Source organism: Nycticebus coucang, chromosome 6, assembly GCF_027406575.1.
Source record: "Nycticebus coucang isolate mNycCou1 chromosome 6, mNycCou1.pri, whole genome shotgun sequence".
NCBI classification, from domain to species: domain Eukaryota; kingdom Metazoa; phylum Chordata; class Mammalia; order Primates; family Lorisidae; genus Nycticebus; species Nycticebus coucang.
Window position 1 is genome coordinate 1284416 of NC_069785.1, and position 20476 is coordinate 1304891.

The window sequence follows — 20476 nt, forward strand, 5'->3', positions numbered from 1 at the left end:
CTTCAGAAGAGCAACATCTATTTAGCAGCTACATTTTAACATGTATTTAAAAGCATTAAAAATATCTGGTACTATAAAACCTCCGCCATGAGGCTGGAGTTTATTGGGAACCACGAGTGGGCGGCACTGGGGGTGGCTCTCAGGCAGGTGGCTCTGATGGATAACTCAGGACACCCCCAACCAGGGCACTTAAGTGGGCCCTAGGCTCCTCGGCCTCTGGCCACCAAGCTCTGTGGCCTGTGCCTGACCCAGGCTCCCTGAGGAAGCGGAGTCTTGGCTTTGGGGAGGGCAGGACATGAAGGCAAGAGGCCCCCTGGCCTGTGGGGGTCTGGGTGGCTCCTGAGGCCAGAGCACCTGCTGCAATCCTCAACTTGGCCTCCCAACTGCCCGCTGGAACTTTCTGGTTAACAAGCAGAGTGGTCACTCCTCCCAGCAGGGAGCGGCCTGTTAGTTTCCAAGTTGTGAGCACATTCATACTTAAGACTGTTTGTCTTTGCGTTTTTAAGTATTTGTCTCTGTCATAAACTGAAATGTTAGCAGAAATGTAGCTGGGCCCTCCAGGTGCAATGGCTGCTGTGAGACAGGACACGGATCCCCTTGGCTGAAGAAGTTAGACAGTGGCCTTGGAGTGTCCGAAGATGCAGATAGGGAAGTGCTTCACATGGGAGGACCACTGGGCGGCCAGCTGGAAGAACTTCACATCGCTGCACTCCACACCATCGATGAGGACTGTATGAGAAGATGCCTGACTGCCCGCCCACCAGACCTGTTCGGCCCACCTGGCAGGGTGGCTACCTGGTCCGGGCAGGCACAAACACCCTCAAGAACCCCCGGGCTCCAGGGGTGCCCTGCCTCCCACCCACCCCCCAGCCCAAGGCCACAGTGGACCTGTGTCCTGGGGCTGCTTGTCCACACCATCCTCTCCGCGGCAGGTGCCAGGAGGGGATACCACAGGCCCAAACCAATGCTCCCCACTTAAAACAGAATCCCTCAGGGCAGCCTTGCCCAGGAAGGCATCCTGAGAGGACAGGCTCCAAGAATCCCCTCTCTGAAGAGCTGAGTGCAGAATGGCTTTCCCCACTGCAGATCACGCATCAGTATTTTTAAAATGCAGAAAGAACTGAAAACCTTTCTCAGAATTTGAAAAGCTAGTGGCTGCACATCAGTGCCATAGCAGGGCATGCTGAGATTGTCATGGTGGGTTGTTTAGGGGGGTTTTTTGTGAGACAAGGCCTCACTGTCACCCAGATTTGAGTGCAGTGGCAACATCACGGCATTCTGCAGCCTCCAACTCCTGGGCTCATCAATCCTCCTGCCTCAGCCTCCTGAGTACCTGGGACTACAGGCGCATGCCACTGCATCTGGCTAATTTTTTGATTTTATAGAGACGGGTGTCTCACTGTTACCTGGCTGGTCTTGGACTCCTGGCCTCAGTGATCATCCTACCTTGGCATCCCAAAGCACTAGGATAACAGGTGTGGGCCATAGTGCCTGGTTATGTGGTAAAAAAAATTTTTTTTTTTTTTTTTTTTTTTCATTTTTTTGCAGTTTTGGACGGAGCCAAGCTTGAACCCGCAACCCCCGGTATATGGGGCCGGCACCCCACTCCTTGAGCCACAGGCACTGCCCCTATGTGGTAAATTTTTCAAAACACCCTAAGATTGCTCTGAGCTTACTTCCATACTTTACTGACAGACAAACCCGGTCAGGGAGGCCATGCTCACCCCGCAGCATGTTCTGCTGCTGCTTGGCTGTGCATATCAGACGGCTGATGCCCTCGATGCACTGGCTTTTGGATTCCACATCCTTGTCCTTCGTCTTCTTGGGCAGAAACATCACTGGGAGGAAAAAGCCTGGCCATGGTCTCATTGCTCCTTCAGGCCAGGCTGGCCAGCAACTCTATGCGGTGCAGGCAGGAGCGCAGCAGCCCAGGGGGATGAAGGGAGCGGCAGGGGCTCTGCTGGACACAGCCTCAGAAATCAGGGAGGCCACCCTCCTGCCCAGGGCTAAGGCTGGAAGTGGCCCTGACTCTCAGTGCCCTCAGGGTGTGCACAACCTGCAGCTGCCTGCACTTTCCCCCACTCCCGGCCACCCAGCCCGCTTGCCTCACCCTTCTTGTTCTTCTCCTTGGTGACCACGGTCATCGACATGGTGGGCGTGGCCGCAGCCTCACCACTGCTGGGCAGCCTGCTGACCTGCAGAGACCGGAAGGTGCACTTGAGCGTGCTTTTGGCGACAGGCAGGTCCTTCTTCTCGGCATCTCTCTTCCTGTCCGTGGGCTGTGCAGCCGTCCAGTAGTCCACCTGCAGCCCCATCAGCTCAGCGCCAACACCCTGGCTAGGAAGGCAGAGGGAGGTGCTCACAGATGTGTCTCTAGTCATTGTACCAATCATGGGCCACAAATCACAGTGAGCACTCACTCCCACTTCCTGGTCAAAGAGAGCCAGTGCTTAGAGCAGGTTCTCTGGAACCACCTGCATACCCAGGTCACTCAGGAGTGTCCCGTACAAATAACAGGGTGCCAGCAACAAAACTGCAGCTTGGGTAGCTTGCTCACAAGTTCCCTGAACTGCACTTAGAGTCTGGGGGCCTTGGGGGAGCCAGTCCATGAGTGGTGTGGCCTGGCAAAAGCCCTGGATGCCCACCTAGCAGCGCGCCTGGCCTTCACCCTCAGGCTGCAGCCCCCAGGGCAGCTTGGTTCTGTTTGGGTGAGCTCCACTCCAGGGCCCAGGCACCAACTGTCAGAGCAGAGGCCTATCTGGACCTTCTGCCTCAGCCTGCTTCTAAAGCCCCAACTGCTGGTCCCTACACTGCTCAGAGGGAGGCACAGGCCTCACATGGTTCTGTGGCAGAAGACACAAACTGTCCCGCAAAGCCCCACAGGGCCTCCACCTGCTCCTTCCTTTCCCCTGGGGCCAAGCAGGGTGCCTTGGGAGATGGCTTTGACTCAGGGTGGACAGCAGAGGCAGATGGAAGCACAGAGTAAAATGGGAGCAGTGTGGTCCTTTACCTGGGGGAGGACAGGCCTCCGCTCACCGATGGGGAGGAAGGTGGGGTAGGTGAGGCCTCCTTGGCTGCAGGAGATGTGGACGGTGGGGTGGAAGATAGCACGCTAGAGCCAGAGGGGGCTGCATCATCCGAGTCTCCTTTGAGAAGTCAAAGGCCAGGGTGAGTCCACCCACTGCCCTGCTCAGGCAGCGCCAGGTCCTCTGACCAGGAGGAGCTAGGAGGCCAAGTAGCCCTGAGCCTCAGCTTCCTGCTCAGCCTTCCTGAGAAGGCTGCCTGGCCTGCCTTGGTGTGGGGGCCTTGTGAGGACAGTGGCTGCTCCTCACACAGCCAATCCCTTCCCAACAGAGACCAGCCCCCTCTGTAGGAGCCACCCCCTCCCTTGGGGGCTGCTCCTCTATGCTAAGCAAAGCAGCACCGTGAGGCCAGGATGGCCCTCAGAACAAGAGTGATGGTGCTCTCTGGGCTCAGGGTGCCCACTAGGGCACTGGGACCACCTGACCTGAGGGCCCCAGGGTGGGAAAGGGTTACCTGATGTGGCTGAGGACGGCTCCACAATTCCAACCTTCACAACCTAGAAAGCAATGCTGGCTGTGGAAGCTGTGGGGGTGTCAGCCAGCCCCCTGCCCTGTCCTCCAGAGCTCACACCTTGGGGCTCAGACCCAGGTAGGCTCTTGCCTCCCCACGGCTACAGGCCACCATGTCCAAAGCACATGCACTACCAGGGTGGTGCTGGTCCCACCCATCTGTCCAGGTCAGGGCAGCATGAGGGGCAGACCAGACTGAGGATGCTCAGCCTCAGTAGGACTGCTCTCTCCCAGTGACCAGTCCTCAAGAAAGTAAGAGATTATATCGACATGGCTGGCCGAGCCCAGCTCTCCAGTAGGACCAGGACCTGATTGGAGGGCCTGGCTTGGAAGCCAGTGCTGCCCCAAGGCTGTGGGAATGGGGATAGGGTCTAAGACCTGTCAGGTGCAGTGTGGCTGCTGTTGGCTGTGCGAATATGCAGGGCCCAACCCCAAACAGGGCAACTGGCAAGGGAAGGAGCACCTAGTCCTAGGGCCCCTAAAAGACACCCACCCCAAGGTGGCCAAAGTCTCCTTCCCAAGAGGCTGGGCCAGGTGCCTCCATGCCCATAGTTGAACTGAGACCTCGAACTTCACCCTCAACCTGATGGGGACCTCTGCTTCCACATGGCAACACCCCCCCACCCCGGCAGAACTGGGGAGCCAACACACCTGGGCCTACAACCCCTGTGAGACAGCACCATAAAGACAAATCCCTAGCTCAAACTCATGAGGACCTTCCGGGAATCCTTCAAAAACATTCTGACTATAAAAGACATATTGGCAGGTTAGTGGTTTTCAGAGCAGGGAAAGCAGGTAGTACTCACCCCGACAAAAGGAATGAACTTTTGAGAGGACTCCTCGTCAGGGCTAAGAGCAAGGAGAACAGACGGTTAGGCTCTCCTCGGCCACTTCCACAACATGTGGCACCCCAGGGCATGAGCAGCTCTCCTGGCCTCAGCCTTTCCCACCCTGCCTGCCCTGGCCATCACAGGACACCTGCATCCCTTCCAACACCAACACACCCACGTGCAGGACACGAAGCCACAGGCGGCCAATCACTGACAGGGGAGGCTGGGGAGTGCAATGTGGGAGGAATCTGAACTCCATCTTCATCCCCAGATCCCCAGGGCACTGCTTGCACCCACCATGCCCATTATTGCCTGTGCAGGGGGGGGAAGGGCCTGCTCCCTGTGCCGTGGGGCTCACAGAAGTCTAGGTCTTCTCCAGTGACTAGGGTAACAACCCCAAAGCCAGGGCCTGGAGATTTTCTCCCAGCAGTCAATGCAATGTCAGTGCCAGTGTGAGAAACCACCTTTAGTCACAGTGGGGAGGCGGCAGCTGCATCTAACAGAGCAGCCCCTACGAGCAGCCTGCAGGCGGGGCCTGAACAGGAAAGGTGCCTGGTGCCTGCTACAAGTTTTGCACAGATGTGGCTCTGCACAACCTCTGGCAGAACCACAGCCTCTCCTGGGAGTGTGATCACTACTATCCACAGAGAGGATCCCCAGGGCCTGAGGGCAAAAGCCAAGAAACTTCAGAGACGTTTGCCTTCCTCCTCTGATGCACATGGCCCAAGCAGGAGCTAGTCCTGTGGTCCATGTCCACAACAGACTCCCACTGACCAGACCTCACTGCAGCCTGAACAGCACTTGCATGGGACCAGGGTCCGGTTCAGAGCACGAGGCTCCAACCATGGCTGAAGAGCACCCCCTCCAGGCCCCGGAAAGGTCCATGGGGCAAGGTCCTAGGCAGTGGGCTGGGTCAGCCTCCTCCACCTTCCCTTCCCTGCTTGGCCTCAGAGGTCCCCGTGACCGGCATGTAGGGGACACAGGTACCACCTGCCCTATTCCCTTGGACAGGCTGAATTGGTAGCTGTTGCTATCTCCCAGGGCAGTTCTGTCAGGTTCATTCCTTCTCTCATTTCCCCAAATGATTGAGCTTGATAAGTGGTGGAATGCCCTAGGTGGAGACTCTCATGTGTGTGGTACAAAGCACATCTACAGCCTCTGGAAGGCCAGCAGAGGCCCAGGGATAGGGCTTCCCTTGGGTTCCAAGTAGCTGACTGCCAGGCCATGGGTGTCCCATGGACAGTCCTGTGCTGGACACCAATGTAGGCTTACCTAGCAGCACCCTCTTCACCCGGTGTTTGTCAGAGTCCTCTGCCAGACACCTGGCATGGCCGCCTGCCCCGGCACCAGCCAGTAGCCCCTCCCCAGGAGACCGTGGGGCAGAAGCTGTGCCCCACACCTCCCACAATGTGCCCACAACCGAACAAGTGGCCTTCACCCAGGGACTGGCCCAGACCACATGTTCAGCGTGCAACCTCCCAAGGCTGGTCCTAGCAAGCATTCCCATCTTCACAGTAGCCAGCAGGGCCTGCGTTTCTCCAGCCATCCTGGAGACAGGAACCCTGGCAGAGAGCCCTCAGCACCTCCAGACCCACCCCAAAGGCATAGCCAAGGCCTCGGCATGTAACAGATGGATTCTGTCCACTGTGATGAAGATGCTTGAGTTCCCAGCCTTCCCTTCACTGCTGAGAACATAGTTGAAACGTGTTTTCCTCCACTATTTCAAGTACACAAAACAATGTGAGTCCTGCACCCACACCTGCCTCTGTCCTGATGTCAGTTTGGGCAGCCTCCTGGCCCTGGGCCCACCCAGGCTCCATCCCCATTTGCCCACTGTCCTCTTTGGCAGGTCTGGCCTGAGCCCCTCCAGGCCCAGAGGTCACAGAAGCCAGGTAGGTGTCTGTTGGTCCCCAGACCATGGGCAGCTCCAATCCCCAGGGCCACTGGCCTCTTCAGGACTATACCCCTCCCAGAAGAGTGGCCCCTCGTCCATGCTCAGCCTTGAGGTCAGCGCGCAAAACGCTACGACACAAGGGTGTTGCTGGGACTCTCAAAGCCAAGCTGTGCCTCTGGGCCATGCAGACAGCACCCAGCACTGGACACGGGCTGGCGTGACAGGGGTGACACTGGTGGCCTTGGGACCCCTACCCTGACCCTGGACACAGAGGGGCTGCCAAGACCTCAGTGTGCCCTCAGGAGACAACCGTCGTTAAGTCTGGCTCATGGGGGCTGCTCAGGGCATGGAGAGCAGACATCCAGAGGTGTGCTCTGTATGGCTCCAGTGGCACTGTCTGGATGCCTGAAAAGACCCTTTGACCACTCAAAACTGGCCCTGACTTCAGGCCATCCACCCTCAGGTAAGCCTGTCCCTGATGGTCTGCAGTAGGGGAGAGGTGGGCAGGGACGTACCCCTACAGACAGTCTAGGTGAACCCAGTCTGGGGGGAGGGTGGCAGGTACCAGGAGGGACTCTGCCGGGTGGGGGGAGGGTCTGTGCCCTCTGCCAACCCTCTCTCAGCACCCTGGCTGACCGCTCCAGGCAAACAAAAGTATTTCCTCTATTGAGCCAAATAATGGCTACTGCTGCTCCACCAGCATTCTGGGCCTTAGCCAGGCCCAGGCTCTATCCAGGGCTTCAGCTCACCCCCACCCAGGCAACTAGTGTCACCACTGTCACGCAGCAGCAGGGATGGAGGCACAGGGTGCGAGTAGGCCAGGTCTCCTAAAGCCCTGGCTGGCTTTTGGATGAGCCAACCCCAGGACAGATGGACGAGAAGCATCGGCCAGCAGCCAGTGCATGCTGCAGGCCCTCGCGCCACAGCCAACGGGGAGCAGCTGGTGTAGCTGGCCACAGGGTCAGCAGGGAGGTCCCACGGCTGGTCTTTCTCTCCCACTGAAGCTTGTTTAGCAGGATGGGTGGGGTGCTGAGACTCCTCCTGTCTGTCTAGGACCAACCCCACAGCCTTTCATGATCCCAGGTGTTTCTTGCATGATGGCCTCTGGGCCTGCAGTGTGTCCAGCAAGGAGGCCCCCAGGGACCCAACTACACTGCACTGGGGGAGGGAGGGTGGGGCAGCTATTCCCAGGATAGTGAGTGACTTAAGACACAGGGCAGAAGACACTGCCCTATTCCCTTGGGCAGGCTGTGTTGGTAGCTGTAGCTGTTTCTCCAGGAAAGGGCACTGGCTGCACATGGAGCGGGACACAGCCGTGGGGCACCCAGACTGGGCTCAGAACATGAGGGTAGAGCCATCTGGATGGAGCCTAGGTACCACTTTACCCCATTCAGGAGTCTCAGTGGTCTGGCCGCCTCTCCAGGTGAGCTGTAACAGGATGGCCCTCTGTGGACCCTCTGCCAGCCCAGGTGCTGGAGGAAGGCCCCTCCGGGTGCGGCAGGTGAGTCCAGGTATGGCCACTGACTGCTCCATCTCCTTGGGTGTGGTCCCCAGCCTCTTGCCTTGACCCCCTCCTGGAGCTGTCAGTAGCTGACAGTGAGGTATGGGAAGCAAGGCTGGCCTAAGGCCACCTGGATGCTATGTCGGCCAGTAGCTTCCTGGCTGCACACACACAGGGCCTCACTAGGGGCTGTATCTGGTCACCTCCTAAATGGACACCCTGGCACAGACCCCAGAGGGTCCGTCTGCTACTCTCCTGACTCAGGTGACGGGCTGGACCCTAGGAAAAGGCCTGCATCTGCCTTTCAGGGCACAAAGACTCTGGCCTACCTCACCTGCTCCCAGCTTAGAGGAAGGGTGTCGGGGAGGGAGAACAAACTCAGTCAGGGACGCTGCTAAACAAGCCTTGAAGACCAGCCTGGGGACAAATCAGGTAGGATGTAGACTTGAGCCATACCTTAGGGTAAAGTCAAAATGAAAATGCTTTTTCCTTTTTAGAAAGCCACCAAAAGAGAAAACACAGATAGTTAAGATGCTCTCAGGAACAGTGAGGGGCCCTGGGCTCATCCTCCTGGGGTCGCAGCGAGTCTCCACCTGCCTGCTCTGGGGCAGTGGCTGTGAGCCCAACCAGGCCTTGTGTGGAGTGGCACAGCCCCTCCACCAGGGAGAACCCAGGATAGCTAGGCTATGGTGGGCAGCTGACAGCTGTCCCTACCAGGCTGTGGCTCAGCTCTTAGTCCAGGGACACCAGAGAAATGAAATTGCCCAGCTGTTTAAGGTGGCACCAGGGAAGGACTGCTGGACCCAAGCCCAGGCTTGGGCTCCCAAGTGCTGTTCATTCCACTCTGAGCACATGAGAACAAAAGCTCGGCACCCTCCCTCAACAGGCCCAAGAACACAGCCACTACCAGCCAGGATGCCCAGGCTGCAGGAGATATGTGTTCGGATAGAGGGGCTGGGCCACCACCACCTTGCTGAGTCCTGACAGGTATCCTGCCAACTGATATCACTGGGGATGTCAAAGTGCACAAAACTGGGGACGGTCTGAAACATGCCCACTTGCTCTCACCCCATCTGGAGTGCACTAGCACACCACTTGCTTAGTGCTTTCTGCACCTGTTACGACCCAGGGCCACTGTGTTACCTCTTCTGCTTGTAGGTAAGCATGGCCTCCGCGATGGGGAGCTGGTGGGCACAGTTGGCTCCTGCAATGTACTGCGTGATGCGTGCCACAATGTCCGGCGTGTCCTGCACTGCATGAGGGGAGGCAGTGGTGGACTGAGCTGTAGTGGTGGGGGTCCCAGGCCTGAGTGCTGGCTGCAGCTGAGGGACCCTCTGCACTCCACTCTTGAGGTGGTCCCAGGGCAGGGCAAGGTCTCCTCCCCTTCCCCAGACAGGCCCCACATTCTCCAATAAGCTCTGAAGTTTGTAGAAGGGTGACAGGTGTCCCAACTTGGCTCACTTGCCCATCTGCCCCAGCTCCCCAGAGGCTGAGCCTGAGCACGAGGCAGGAAGAAAGTCTCGGAGACTGGACCCCAGTGGAGGTGCAGGGTATGGGCAGGAGGGACCCCCCAGCAGCCCTGGCCTTACCAGCACTCTGGGCCTCCAGCCTGCTGAACAGGTCCCTCCAGGTGGGGTCCTGGAAGAAGTTGTTGTAGCGGTAGTCGACAGAGCCTAGGTACCTTGCCACGGGGTGGGACCCTGCACACCAGGGACACAAAGCCACACAGTCCCTCACATTCCAGCCATGGAGTGGGGCTGTTGCCCCCTCTGTCCCATCCCTGTGCTGCACTAAGGATGCCTGCCCAGCACCTGCCAGGCACCCGTGACGAGGCGCTTCAGTGGCATGCTAAGGCTGAGGGGGCATCTCACAGGTACATGTGGGCGAGGTGTCACCTCTAGTCCTCACAACTTGAATTAAGGTTGGATAAGTTTGTTTTCTAACATTATGAGTTATATGAAGCACAACAATTAATAGAATTCAACGATACAACACCCTGATAACCCTGAAAGGGTTCATCACTGAGCACTGGATACCCATGCCACGCCGCTCAAGGTATCCTGGCACAGGACCCAGACACACAGCTGAGGCCACCTGGGTGGGCACAGCCTCGTCCGGCCCACCCCGCTTTGCATATTTAGTCAGGAGGCATCAGTGTAGTATGCACAGCATGGGAAACGATGAACATGAAAGTGGTGCCCACCTGCCCAGCCACCCAGCTCGCCCCTGCCCGCCCACCTGCCCAGCTTGCCCTGTCCATCCAGCAGCCCAGCTCGCCCCTGCCCACCTACCTGCCCAGCTTGCCCTGTCCATCCAGCAGCCCAGCTCGCCCCTGCCCGCCCACCTGCCCAGCCTGCCCAGCTCGCCCCTGCCCGCCCCCTGGGAGGCCCAGGGCTTGCCAGACGGTCACCCTGCAGCCCTCACCCAGCGGGATGATGAGGAAGCGCATGTAGCCCAGCCAGTCAGGGGTCTTGTGAGACAGCTGCTCCACAAAAAGCCGCAGGATGGCACTGAGGTAATGCTGAGCCCCTGCCACCGCAATTTTCACGGGCGTGGGGGGCTGGGAATTGCAGTTGCAGCTGTGATCCCAGGTGGGTGGGAAATAGGAAACAGCAGTTCAGAAGAGTTGTCCTCAGTCCAGTGACCACCCATGTGGAGTCCAGGGAAACTGCTGGAAACTGGGGAAGACTGGCCAGTGCCACCCTGGGCCACCCACAGCCCAGGGTTCTGGGTGTTCCCTGTCTAGGGGGAGGGGTCCCATAAGTTAGAGCCCCGGGGTGGGGCGCAGGACTCACTATCTCTGTATTCGAGAGACGATGGTGCTGAAAGCGGCCTGCACGTCAGCTGCGGAGCACGTGCACACCACAGGGAGCGTGTGCCTCTGCAGGACATCCGAGAGGAACTGGGTGGAAGATAGGCCGAAGCTGACCCCAGCTCAGCCACCCGGCCACCCCCACCTCAGGGGCATGTCCAGGCAAACACACCACTGGCTCTGGCACATGGCCAGGTGGGAATGCTGGTAATGCTGAGCCCCTGCCACCATGATCTTTTTTGTTTTGAGACAGAGTCTCACTTTGTCGCCCTTGGTAGAGTGCCATGGCATCACACAGCTCACAGCAACCTCCAGCTCCTGGGCTTAGGCGATTCTCTTGCCTCAGCCTCCCAAGTAGCTAGGACCACAGGTGCCCACCACAAGGCCCAGCTATTTCTTTGTTGCAGATTGGCCAGGGCCGGGTTTGAACCCACTACCCTCGGTATATGGGGGCCGGTGCCCTACTCATTGAGCCACAGGCACTGCCCCAGCCACCATGATCTTCATGGGCAGAGTCCAGGCCCCCATGCGCCCACCCTGTGCCCCACAGGCCCCTACCCACCTGCCCCTGCCAGTCAGAGGTGTTCACCAGGATGATGTTCTCGGGAAGCTGGTCATCAGAGATCAGGATGTGGTTCAGCTGGTCATATACTGTCTTCCGGGGGATCTGCGGATGCCGAGGCCCATCCACACAGGAAAGAGCAGTGATGCTACCCTCACCTCCCCAGGCCTGGTGCCAGTAGCGACCTCCACCGGCCCCCTGTAGCCGTGGAGGCTCGGGAGCAGGTGAGGCTGATTATCACAGAAGCTGCCTAGGCCCACACAGCTGAGTGCTTGGGCTGCCCTAGACCAGAAGGGCGGCAGGAGCCACTGGACATGGCTCCTGGGCCCACAGAGGCTCCCTGACAGGATGGTCCTACAGCAGGAGGGCTCCAGGCTCCCAGTGCCCTGCTTCTCTCCACCCACCCTCCACACCTGCAGCTGGCTCCGAGACTCTGGGCAGCGCTCGTTGTCCAGGCTGTTGGCCCGTTCACTCTGCGGCCGTGCTGGCTGCCGCTCCTTCAGGGATGTACTCCGGCCCCGACGACCAGCCTGCTTTCCCTCGGACCTGTCAGGGCAGGGCCAGCCAGGGGCTCACAGTGCTACCCATCACAGCTGCCCACAGAGGACTGCTTCTCAACGGTAGGGCAGGAAGGACATCAGAGAGTCCCTGATGGGTAGTCCATGGGCCACCTGAAGGGGACCTGGCACTTGGCTCTAATGGCACCCCTGAGAACCAGAGCCAGAGTTCACCCTGCCCGCCTGGGTTCAGAGCTGGGTCAGAGCTAGTGCAGGCCAGGACTGGGCACTGGAGCCACCAGGGTGACCCTTTCCCAGCACCCCCATCAGGTAAATGCCAGCGTCTACACTTGCTGTTTCTGGAAGATCCCAAATATCACAGAAACATGAAATCCAAATCCTACAGAAGCTACCTGACCCCTGGGCCCTCTGTGGGTGGATGGGCCTCTGCTAGGGGTGGAGAGCAGGGCTTGCAGGAAGGGTGTAGGCTTGTCTGCCCTTGGCCCTAAGTGAGACCCCAGGCTGTAGCAAGTGGTAGGGCAGCCGGTGACACATCATAGGGGTGTTGTGCCAAGTGGGGTTCACAAGGTGCCCCCAGGATGCCTACTGTGACACAACACTTTAAACTGAAGCCGCCACGGGAGAGAAGATTGGGCAGGGGCAGAGGGACACCCATGGATGGGGAGGGGCTGGTGGGAGCCCAGACAGGCTGCTAGGAACTCAAGGACTACCCTTCATCTGACCAAGATGGGGTGGTAGAGCAGGAGAGGGGACTGTTAGAGACCTCGGGGGCACCCCCACCAGGAAGCCACACTGCCCTGTGCTGCCTGATCCTCCCTGGGCTTGGCCCACAGCAGGCTTCACAGTGAGCTACATCCCTGGCCCAGCTCCACCCTCCGGAAGGAGCACTGCCCAGTGGAAACTACTGCCCTCAACTGGCTATAAGCACTTGTAGGGCTGGCCCAGCTCCCCAAGGCCTGGATCTGCCTGGCGGGGCACCCAACCCTGACTGGCAGCCCTCTAACCACCATCCCCTCCTGTGGGCCAGTATCGCCCTGGCCTGCCCCCTCACAGCACAGAACCCCCATCACCTGGTGGAGGGGATGACCAGGGACTCTGTCTTGGTGATCCTCCCACTGGGTGGCAGCTTCTCAGTGAACATGTCCAGGGTGGAGGCCTCTGCCTCAGGGCTGTCCTCGGGCTGCACTGACGGCTCCCAGGACACGGGTGTACCCTGCTGCGCAGAGACGGAGGCCATGTGAGACTCCCGCCCACAGGTGGGGCCCGTTGGAGCTGATGTGGTCCTTGGTCTGGGTGAAGGGTTTGGGCCTCTCTGGACCTGTGAGCTGCTTACGAGGGCCACTGTGTCAGAGATGCCATCGCTTGGCCGCTTGCCTCCCAGGGACCGGGTCTTCTCAGGCACGTCAGCCTAGGAGGTAAGATGGGAATCAGCCGTGCTCAATCGTGGGTGCCAAGGCCACCTCATTCCAGGCAGAGGTGCTGGGGCTCAGAGGCAGCCAGGCAGATGAGGAGGAGGCATCCTGGATAGGGCAGGGGCCTGGGCCCAGGCCACACCAGGAGACTCACCACACCACAGCCCAGCTGGGCACCTTCCCTCTGTGCTGGCCCCGCCCTGCTCCCCCCAAAGGCTGTGAGGATTCCTACTCACTGGGCTGGGGGGCTCCTTGTGGCTCCGGGTGCTGTGGATGCTTCCTATCTCTGTCTGTGAGCTGGAGTGGGACAGGCCCTCGAAGTATGGCCTGGCCGGGACGAAGGGAGCATCACTCACCAGGTGTCCTGCTGTGCCTGAGGGCTAGCCTGGCACACAGCAGGGGCTGTAGAAAAGTCGGCCCCTGCAGAACCTGTGTCGTCCCACCCTCTCTTGCCCTGCCCAGTGCAGGGGGGTCGCAGGTGCAGGAGCTCGGCCACACTAGATGCCAGGCCACCTGGAGGCCACTTTTCAGCTCATTTGCCTGCTCTGCAGTCACAGAAAACAGCACCCTAAAACCCACTTTGCCCCACTGTCAGCTGCAGGCAGGGCCAGCTCACTGGCCACACGGGGACACGTGCAAACCCCTCACAGAGGAAGCATGAGTGCAGAAGAGTGCAGAGCAGAGGCTGGCAGGTTCAGAGGGACTTGGAAGACTGTTTGCACTAACCACTAGGCAGGTCCCACACACGTGTCTGGGCTGCCGCCTGGGCAATGAGGCTCAGGACACGCTGCCCTGAGGGTGAGCACTTAGGACCACAAATGGGCAGGCTGGAGGACCAGGGGCTCCACCATGTGGGCCTCGTCACAGGGTTTGGTGCGGAGAGGTCTGGACAACACAGGCCATCCAAAGGAGCCATGTGAGCTGTTAGAGGACCCTGTGAGCCACCATGTCTGCTTCTCTGCACTGCTCAGGTTAAAAAGCAGAAAACCAAATTGCCCCCCACCCCTGCTCCAATTTTGCCTCCACTACTTCTCTGTCCTGTCAGCAGCTGGGGCTTCCCAAGAGTCCACAGCCAAAACGTGAGGTGGACCTACCTCTATGTCCTTCCTCCTACCATGCCCTGCACCTGTCCTCACTTCTCTCTTGCTAGATCTAGCAATCTGCTCCCTTCCTTTCTACCTGGCCCAGCCCCCCACAGACCCTGTCCTCCTCTCTCCTGCCTGGCCCAGGCCCCCCAATGGACGCCTGTCCTCCTCCCTCCTGCCTGGGCCAGGCCACCCCATGGACACCTGTCCCACCCTCATAGAGGCAGTACCACCATCCACCCTTTGCCTGCATGGCCTCTGTAGCTCCCCATGTGCTCTTCCACCAACTCTCCCTGAGAGAGCATCATGCCCCTGCCCAGCCAACACCCCAGGGACCCTCCTGGTCCAAAGCACACAGCCCCCAAGCACTTGCTGTGATGGGAGAACTACGTGGCCCGTGCTCCCCCTGCCCGCTGTGCATGGTACCTCCCACCTAGCCTGCAGGAACTGTCCAGGGGCCCTGCCAACTATGCCAAGGCTCAGCATGGTCCACCAGCGCAGGGTGGTGTGTAGTAAGCTAGCAGCCTGCCCCCATCATTCAGGACAGCCCTGCCTGGACCTGACCGCACAGCTCACCTGGCCCCCATCCCTCAGGACGGCCCTGCCTGGCCCTACCCACGAAGCTCACCTGAGCTTCGGCTTGGGGGTGCTGAGGACACTGTCATCATCCTCCATGTCAGGACCGCTGTCGCTGGGGTTCTCCATGTCCAGTGTGTCATACAGGAGATCCAAATCCTCCTCTGCCTCGGGTACATGTTCTGCAGGGTCCTGCTCTGAGTCCAGGACCTGCAGGGATGGCAAGCCCATGAGGCTGGGCCAGGGCTATCCCTGCAGACGCACATGTCACCCCCACGGCTGCCACAGAGGCACGTGCAGGGACAGGGTGTGGAAGGCGCGCAGAGCACAGATGGCCCAGCAGGCACATACAGCCATGTGACCACCACCATCAAAAGACAGACATTCCTCTCACCTGCAAAGACCCTGCCTTGCAGTGGTCAGTACCTCCCCAATCCCCAGGCAACTGCCCCTGCCTTCTGTGGCTTCAGTGCTGCCCTTGCTGGGACATCGTGAAAGGAACCAGTAAGCAGCCTCTGGGTGCAGCTGTGTCCTGCTGTGCAGGGCCACCCACAACCCGACAAACCACCAGTTGACGGCTATCTGCGTGTCCCAGGGTCTGGCTGATACAGATGAAGCCAACATGGACACCAGCACAATAGCCACTGTGCGCACAGAAGGGTTCACCTCCCTGAAGTCACAACTTGAGAACTGCTAGGAGTTTGGTGATTTCTGCAACAGTGGTGACTCCTGTTCAAATGTCCACCAGCAGTAATTGGCCCCTGCCTTCCCTGGGAGTAATGCACTATCTCACCACACTTGGGCTTTCTATCTCCCTACTGACCAGTGATAATGATCACAAGCTTACTAGCTACTTGCATGCCGTCCTTGGAGACATCTATTCACATAAAGCCTTTGCCCATTTTCATTTAAATTTTTTTTTTTTTGTGGTTTTTGGCCGGGGCTGGGTTTGAACCCACCACCTCCGGCATATGGGACCAGTGCCCTACTCCTTGAGCCACAGGCGCCACCCTTCATTTAATTTTTTTTTAATAGACAGGGTCTCAATCTATCACCCAGGCTGCAGGGCTGTGTCATCATCACAGCTCACGGCAGCCTTGAACCCCTAGGCTCAAGTGATCCTCCTGCCTCAGTCTCCTGAGTAGCTAGGACTACAGGGTGAGGCTCTATACCTGCTAATTTTTCTATTAATACTTCTCATAGAGACGGGGTCTCGTCATTGCCAGGACTTGTTTGGAGTTAATTTTTGAATATGGTACAGGAAAGGGTCTAGCTTCCTTCTTTTATACGTGCACATCCAGTGGTTACAGCAACATTAGCTGAAAAGACTGCTCTTTCCCACAGAACAGCCTGGAGGTCCTTGTGGAGTATCAGCTAGCCCTCAGTAGGGGGTCACTGTCTGGCCCTCTCCTCCCCGTACCAGGGCCCAGCGGCACGATGAATGCTGTGGCTTTGCAGTGCGTTCTGCACGTGGCATGCATTAGGTCCTCCAACTTTGCTCTTTTTCAAGACTGCTGGGCTATTCTGAGGCCCTTGCTTTTATATATAAATTTTAGCTGGTCACATTCTGCAAAAAGCAGCTGGAAATTTAACAGGGATTACGCTGACCTGTAGATCAGTTTGGGGAGTACGGCCGCCATTCATTCTATGGTCCAGCATGTCTTTCTACTTATTTATATATTCTTCAATTTTAAAAACAAAAAATGTTTTGTCGGTTCAGGGTATGAGTCTTACCCATTTAAAAAATTGGGTTGCTTTTCTTTTTTTTTTTTTGTAGAGACAGAGTCTCACTTTATGGCCCTCGGTAGAGTACCGTGGCATCACACAGCTCACAGCAACCTCCAACTCCTGGGCTTAAGTGATTCTCTTGCCTCAGCCTCCTGAGTAGCTGGGACTACAGGCGCCCGCCACAACGCCCGGCTATTTTTTTGTTGCAGTTCAGCCGGGGCCGGGTTTGAACCTGCCACCCTCGGTATATGGGGCCGGCGCCTTACCTACTGAGCCACAGGCGCTGCCTGGGTTGCTTTTCTTAACAAGGTTTTAAGAGTTCTTTATAAACATATTGGATACAAATCTTCACTGGATACGTGATTGGCAAATATTTTCTGTCAACATGCAGCTTGCTTTTCATTCTCTCAATAGTTATCTTTCAGAAAGCAAATTTCTACTTTTCTGTTGTGGTAAAATACGTACAAAATGTAGTATCTGCCGTTTTAAGAACTTGTAAGCAGTGAGCAGTGCAGCGGTACCAGGTCCCAGGGCACCCGAGGACTGCCCCTCCGTCCTGCTACTGTGGGGACTTCCTGTGAGTCGGACCACACAGCATTTACGTATGGCTTCATTTTTATTGTTCATAAAGTCCAATGTATCGATTTTTTCCTGTTTTCCACATACTTTTTAAGTCCTAACAAATCTTTCCTTAACCCAAGCTCATAAAAACATTTCCTATTGGTTCTAGAATTTTTATAGCATTAAATTAATGTTTGTTAAAGTTTAAAATGTAAATACTGCCTGAGTCCAGCCGGGGCAACACAGAGAGCCCCTGTTCAGAAACAAAGAGAAAAGCAGCCATCTTTCCTGGTGAACAGTACTCCTTTAAAAAAAAAAAAGTAATTTTAAAAGTTTTAGGTTTTAAATATGAGTATGATCCACTCAAGTTATTTTTGCAGTGTACACTTGTGTCAAGGCTGTTTTCTGTTGAAAAGGTTTTTCTCCAATGAACTTGGCAACTCTGTTGAAAACCAATTGACCATACAGACGTGCTACCTACGCTTGTGAAACTAAAGTATAAAATATTCAACTGTGGGCGGTGCCTGTGGCTCAAGGAGTAGGGCGCCGGTCCCATATGCCGGAGGTGGCGAGTTCAAACCCAGCCCTGGCCAAAAACCAAAAAAAAAAAAAAAATTCAACTGAAGCTGAGGGTTCCAAGATACAGTTTGCCCCAAATTCACTTTCGTAGCACAGAGTCCTGACCAGAGGCTCTGCCTGATCACACATCAGATGCGGGACACCTGTTGGCTGGAATGGTGGGGCCTGCAGGCACTCTGCGGTCAGCCTGGACATTGTGCCAGACTAGAATATCCGTACCTACAGGACTTGTGGGCTGGGACCTAATGACTAGGTGATGATTCGAAGAGGAGACTGGTTGTGAGGGCCCTGCCCTGGAGAAAGGAGTCAGTGACTTAGAAAAGAGGCTTTGGGAGCTTGTCAGCACCTCTTGCCACATGAAGCCCCATGGAAGGCACCTTCTACAAGAAATAGGCCTTCACAAGACAGTGACTATGTCAGTACCTTGACCCTGAACTTCCAGGCTCCAGAACTGTGAGCAATAAATTTTGGTTGTTCACAAGTTTCCCAGTCTAAGGCAGTTTCTTATAGCAGCTCAAACAGTCTAAAAAGGGTGTGAGCTGGGCAGGTGACCTCACCTCATTGCCTCTCCTGACCACCCAAGGGCTGCTGGGGGTGCCAGCTGGGGCCTGGCACAGGGTGGACACTCTGCCTCCCTGAGCCAGACACTGAGCTGTAAGGGGGACAGGCTTGTCCTCTCAGGAGAGGGAGTGATAGGTGGAAATCAGGACAGAGACCATGTCACTCAGCTAAGGCACAAACTGACCTATGTGGACTATGCACAGAGCAGGGCTATTCACAGAGCCTTCTGAAGATCATAATTAGCATCCTTTAACCGAACAGCATCTGGATATTGGCAGATGCTTTTAATTTGGGTTGTAAGTCCCAGAACCAAATCTGCATAGGCAGTGAGGCCACATCTAGACAGTCCAATCACCTAGGTCCCCAAGGTCAAAATATGACCCTGAGTACCCACAGCCCCCTGCTAGGGAGCTGCCTGGCAGAATATTCATCTTCAGCTGGACTTGGGAATGTCCCACCCCAGGATGCACAGACTAAGGGATCTGCTGGACCACCCAGCAGCTCTGGGGCTATCCTGTCTCTGGAACTGGCCAGGGATGCACCATTTCCAGATTTACCACTGCCCGGACATGACTGTTTGTGGCACCTCTCCCTGGGGAAGAGTGTTATTGGGCACAGGTGCCAGAGGCCACCACAGACCTGCTGCTCCAGCTGTGGTCCTGTGGGCACGTCACGACTGGGGGGCCATGCTGCCTGGACAACGGGCATGCTAGCAATGCTGCTGTAAGGCCCAGTGACACACGTGCCACCTTTCCACTGTGTCCAGAGCGACACACGTGCCACCTCCCCACTGTGTCCAGAGCGACACACATGCCACCTCCCCACTGTGTCCAGAGCGACACACGTGCCACCTCCCCACTGTGTCCAAAGCAACACACGTGCCACCTCCCTATTGTGTGCAGAGCGACACACATGCCACCTCCCCACTGTGTCCAGAGCGACACACGTGCCACCTCCTCACTGTGTCCAGAGCGACACACGTGCCACCTCCCTATTGTGTCCAAAGCAACACACGTGCCACCTCCCTATTGTGTCCAGAGCGACACACGTGCCACCTCCATATTGTGTCCAGAGCGACACACGTGCCACCTCCATAGTGTCCAGAGCGACACACGTGCCACATCCCCACTGTGTGTCCAGAGCGACACACGTGCCACCTCCCTATTGTGTCCAGAGCGACACACGTGCCACATCCCCACTGTGTGTCCAGAGCGACACACGTGCCACCTCCCCACTGTGTCCAGAGCGACACACATGCCACCTCCCCACTGTGTCCAGAGCGACACACGTGCCACCTCCCCATTGTGTCCAAAGCAACACACGTGCCACCTCCCTATTGTGTGCAGAGCGACACACGTGCCACCTCCCCACTGTGTCCAGAGCGACACACGTGCCACCTCCCCACTGTGTCCAGAGCGACACACGTGCCACCTCCCTATTGTGTCCAAAGCAACACACATGCCACCTCCCTATTGTGTCCAGAGCGACACACGTGCCACCTCCATATTGTGTCCAGAGCGACACACGTGCCACCTCCATATTGTGTCCAGAGCGACACACGTGCCACATCCCCACTGTGTGTCCAGAGCGACACACGTGCTACCTCCCTATTGTTTCCAGAGCGACACACGTGCCACCTCCCTATTGTGTGCCCATAGTGCAGACACTAATTTTCTTTTGATCATCTCAAAAAAACCAAGAGTTTTTTTTTTTTTGGATGATGAAAGTCATGCAAGCTCATTATAGAAAATTCAGAAAGTAGAGAAAAGCTAAAAGGAGAAAATGTTAAGACCCACGGAATGTTGACAGTAGGGGGCTGTGAGGGCAGAGTGTGCGGGCATGCTACACCATCCACTCAGTTCTGCTGTGGACCCACAACCACTCACAAGTTAAAGCCTATTCACGAAATACACACACACAGTCCTGTGGCCAAGCCCCTCGACGGTGTCCTGTCCTCCCCACTATGCTCATGTTTGGAGCTAAGACACCCATCAGGGATGCAGGGTGGCTGCTGGCCCCTCCAGGCCGTTTCTAGCTGCGATGAAAAGAGCTGGCAGAGCCAGGACCTGGGCAGGGCGTGGGAGGCGCAGGGGCAAGCAGGGCCCAGATCACTCACCTCATCCGACACTTTGAACCTTCGCAGCAAGGCCACAACTTTCTGCTTGAAGTTCTGCTGCTGCAGGGCAAGAGGAGGCATCAGAGACAGCCATAGGGCCGCTGCCTCCAGAACACAATCAAAGTGGCGACCAGACCACTGCAACACT

General features: G+C 57.0%; 1 protein-coding gene across 15 annotated transcripts in view; it reads right to left on the bottom strand.

Moving 5' to 3' along the window:
- Positions 1 to 69: 69 nt before the first annotated feature.
- Positions 70 to 20476, bottom strand: part of PACS2 (phosphofurin acidic cluster sorting protein 2) — a 58406-nt gene continuing 37999 nt past the window's right edge. For 4 of the 15 annotated variants that reach the window (XM_053594113.1, XM_053594114.1, XM_053594111.1 and 1 more), the window contains exons 8-24: positions 20329 to 20388; positions 14836 to 14993; positions 13359 to 13449; positions 13044 to 13118; positions 12781 to 12923; positions 11606 to 11738; positions 11193 to 11297; positions 10614 to 10720; positions 10243 to 10397; positions 9408 to 9518; positions 8962 to 9070; positions 4400 to 4442; positions 3538 to 3580; positions 3011 to 3146; positions 2111 to 2337; positions 1725 to 1838; positions 70 to 729 (exon numbers count right to left, since the gene is read on the bottom strand). In XM_053594113.1, coding sequence (XP_053450088.1) covers positions 611 to 729; positions 1725 to 1838; positions 2111 to 2337; positions 3011 to 3146; positions 3538 to 3580; positions 4400 to 4442; positions 8962 to 9070; positions 9408 to 9518; positions 10243 to 10397; positions 10614 to 10720; positions 11193 to 11297; positions 11606 to 11738; positions 12781 to 12923; positions 13044 to 13118; positions 13359 to 13449; positions 14836 to 14993; positions 20329 to 20388 — 1929 coding nt within the window. In that variant the 3' untranslated portion in view covers positions 70 to 610. Of the gene's footprint in view, positions 730 to 1724; positions 1958 to 2110; positions 2338 to 3010; positions 3147 to 3537; positions 3581 to 4399; positions 4443 to 8274; positions 8308 to 8961; positions 9071 to 9407; positions 9519 to 10242; positions 10398 to 10613; positions 10721 to 11192; positions 11298 to 11605; positions 11739 to 12780; positions 12927 to 13028; positions 13119 to 13358; positions 13450 to 14835; positions 14994 to 20328; positions 20389 to 20476 lie in introns of those variants that run through there. The other 11 variants (XM_053594110.1, XM_053594107.1, XM_053594103.1 and 8 more) reach the window with 8 other exon arrangements.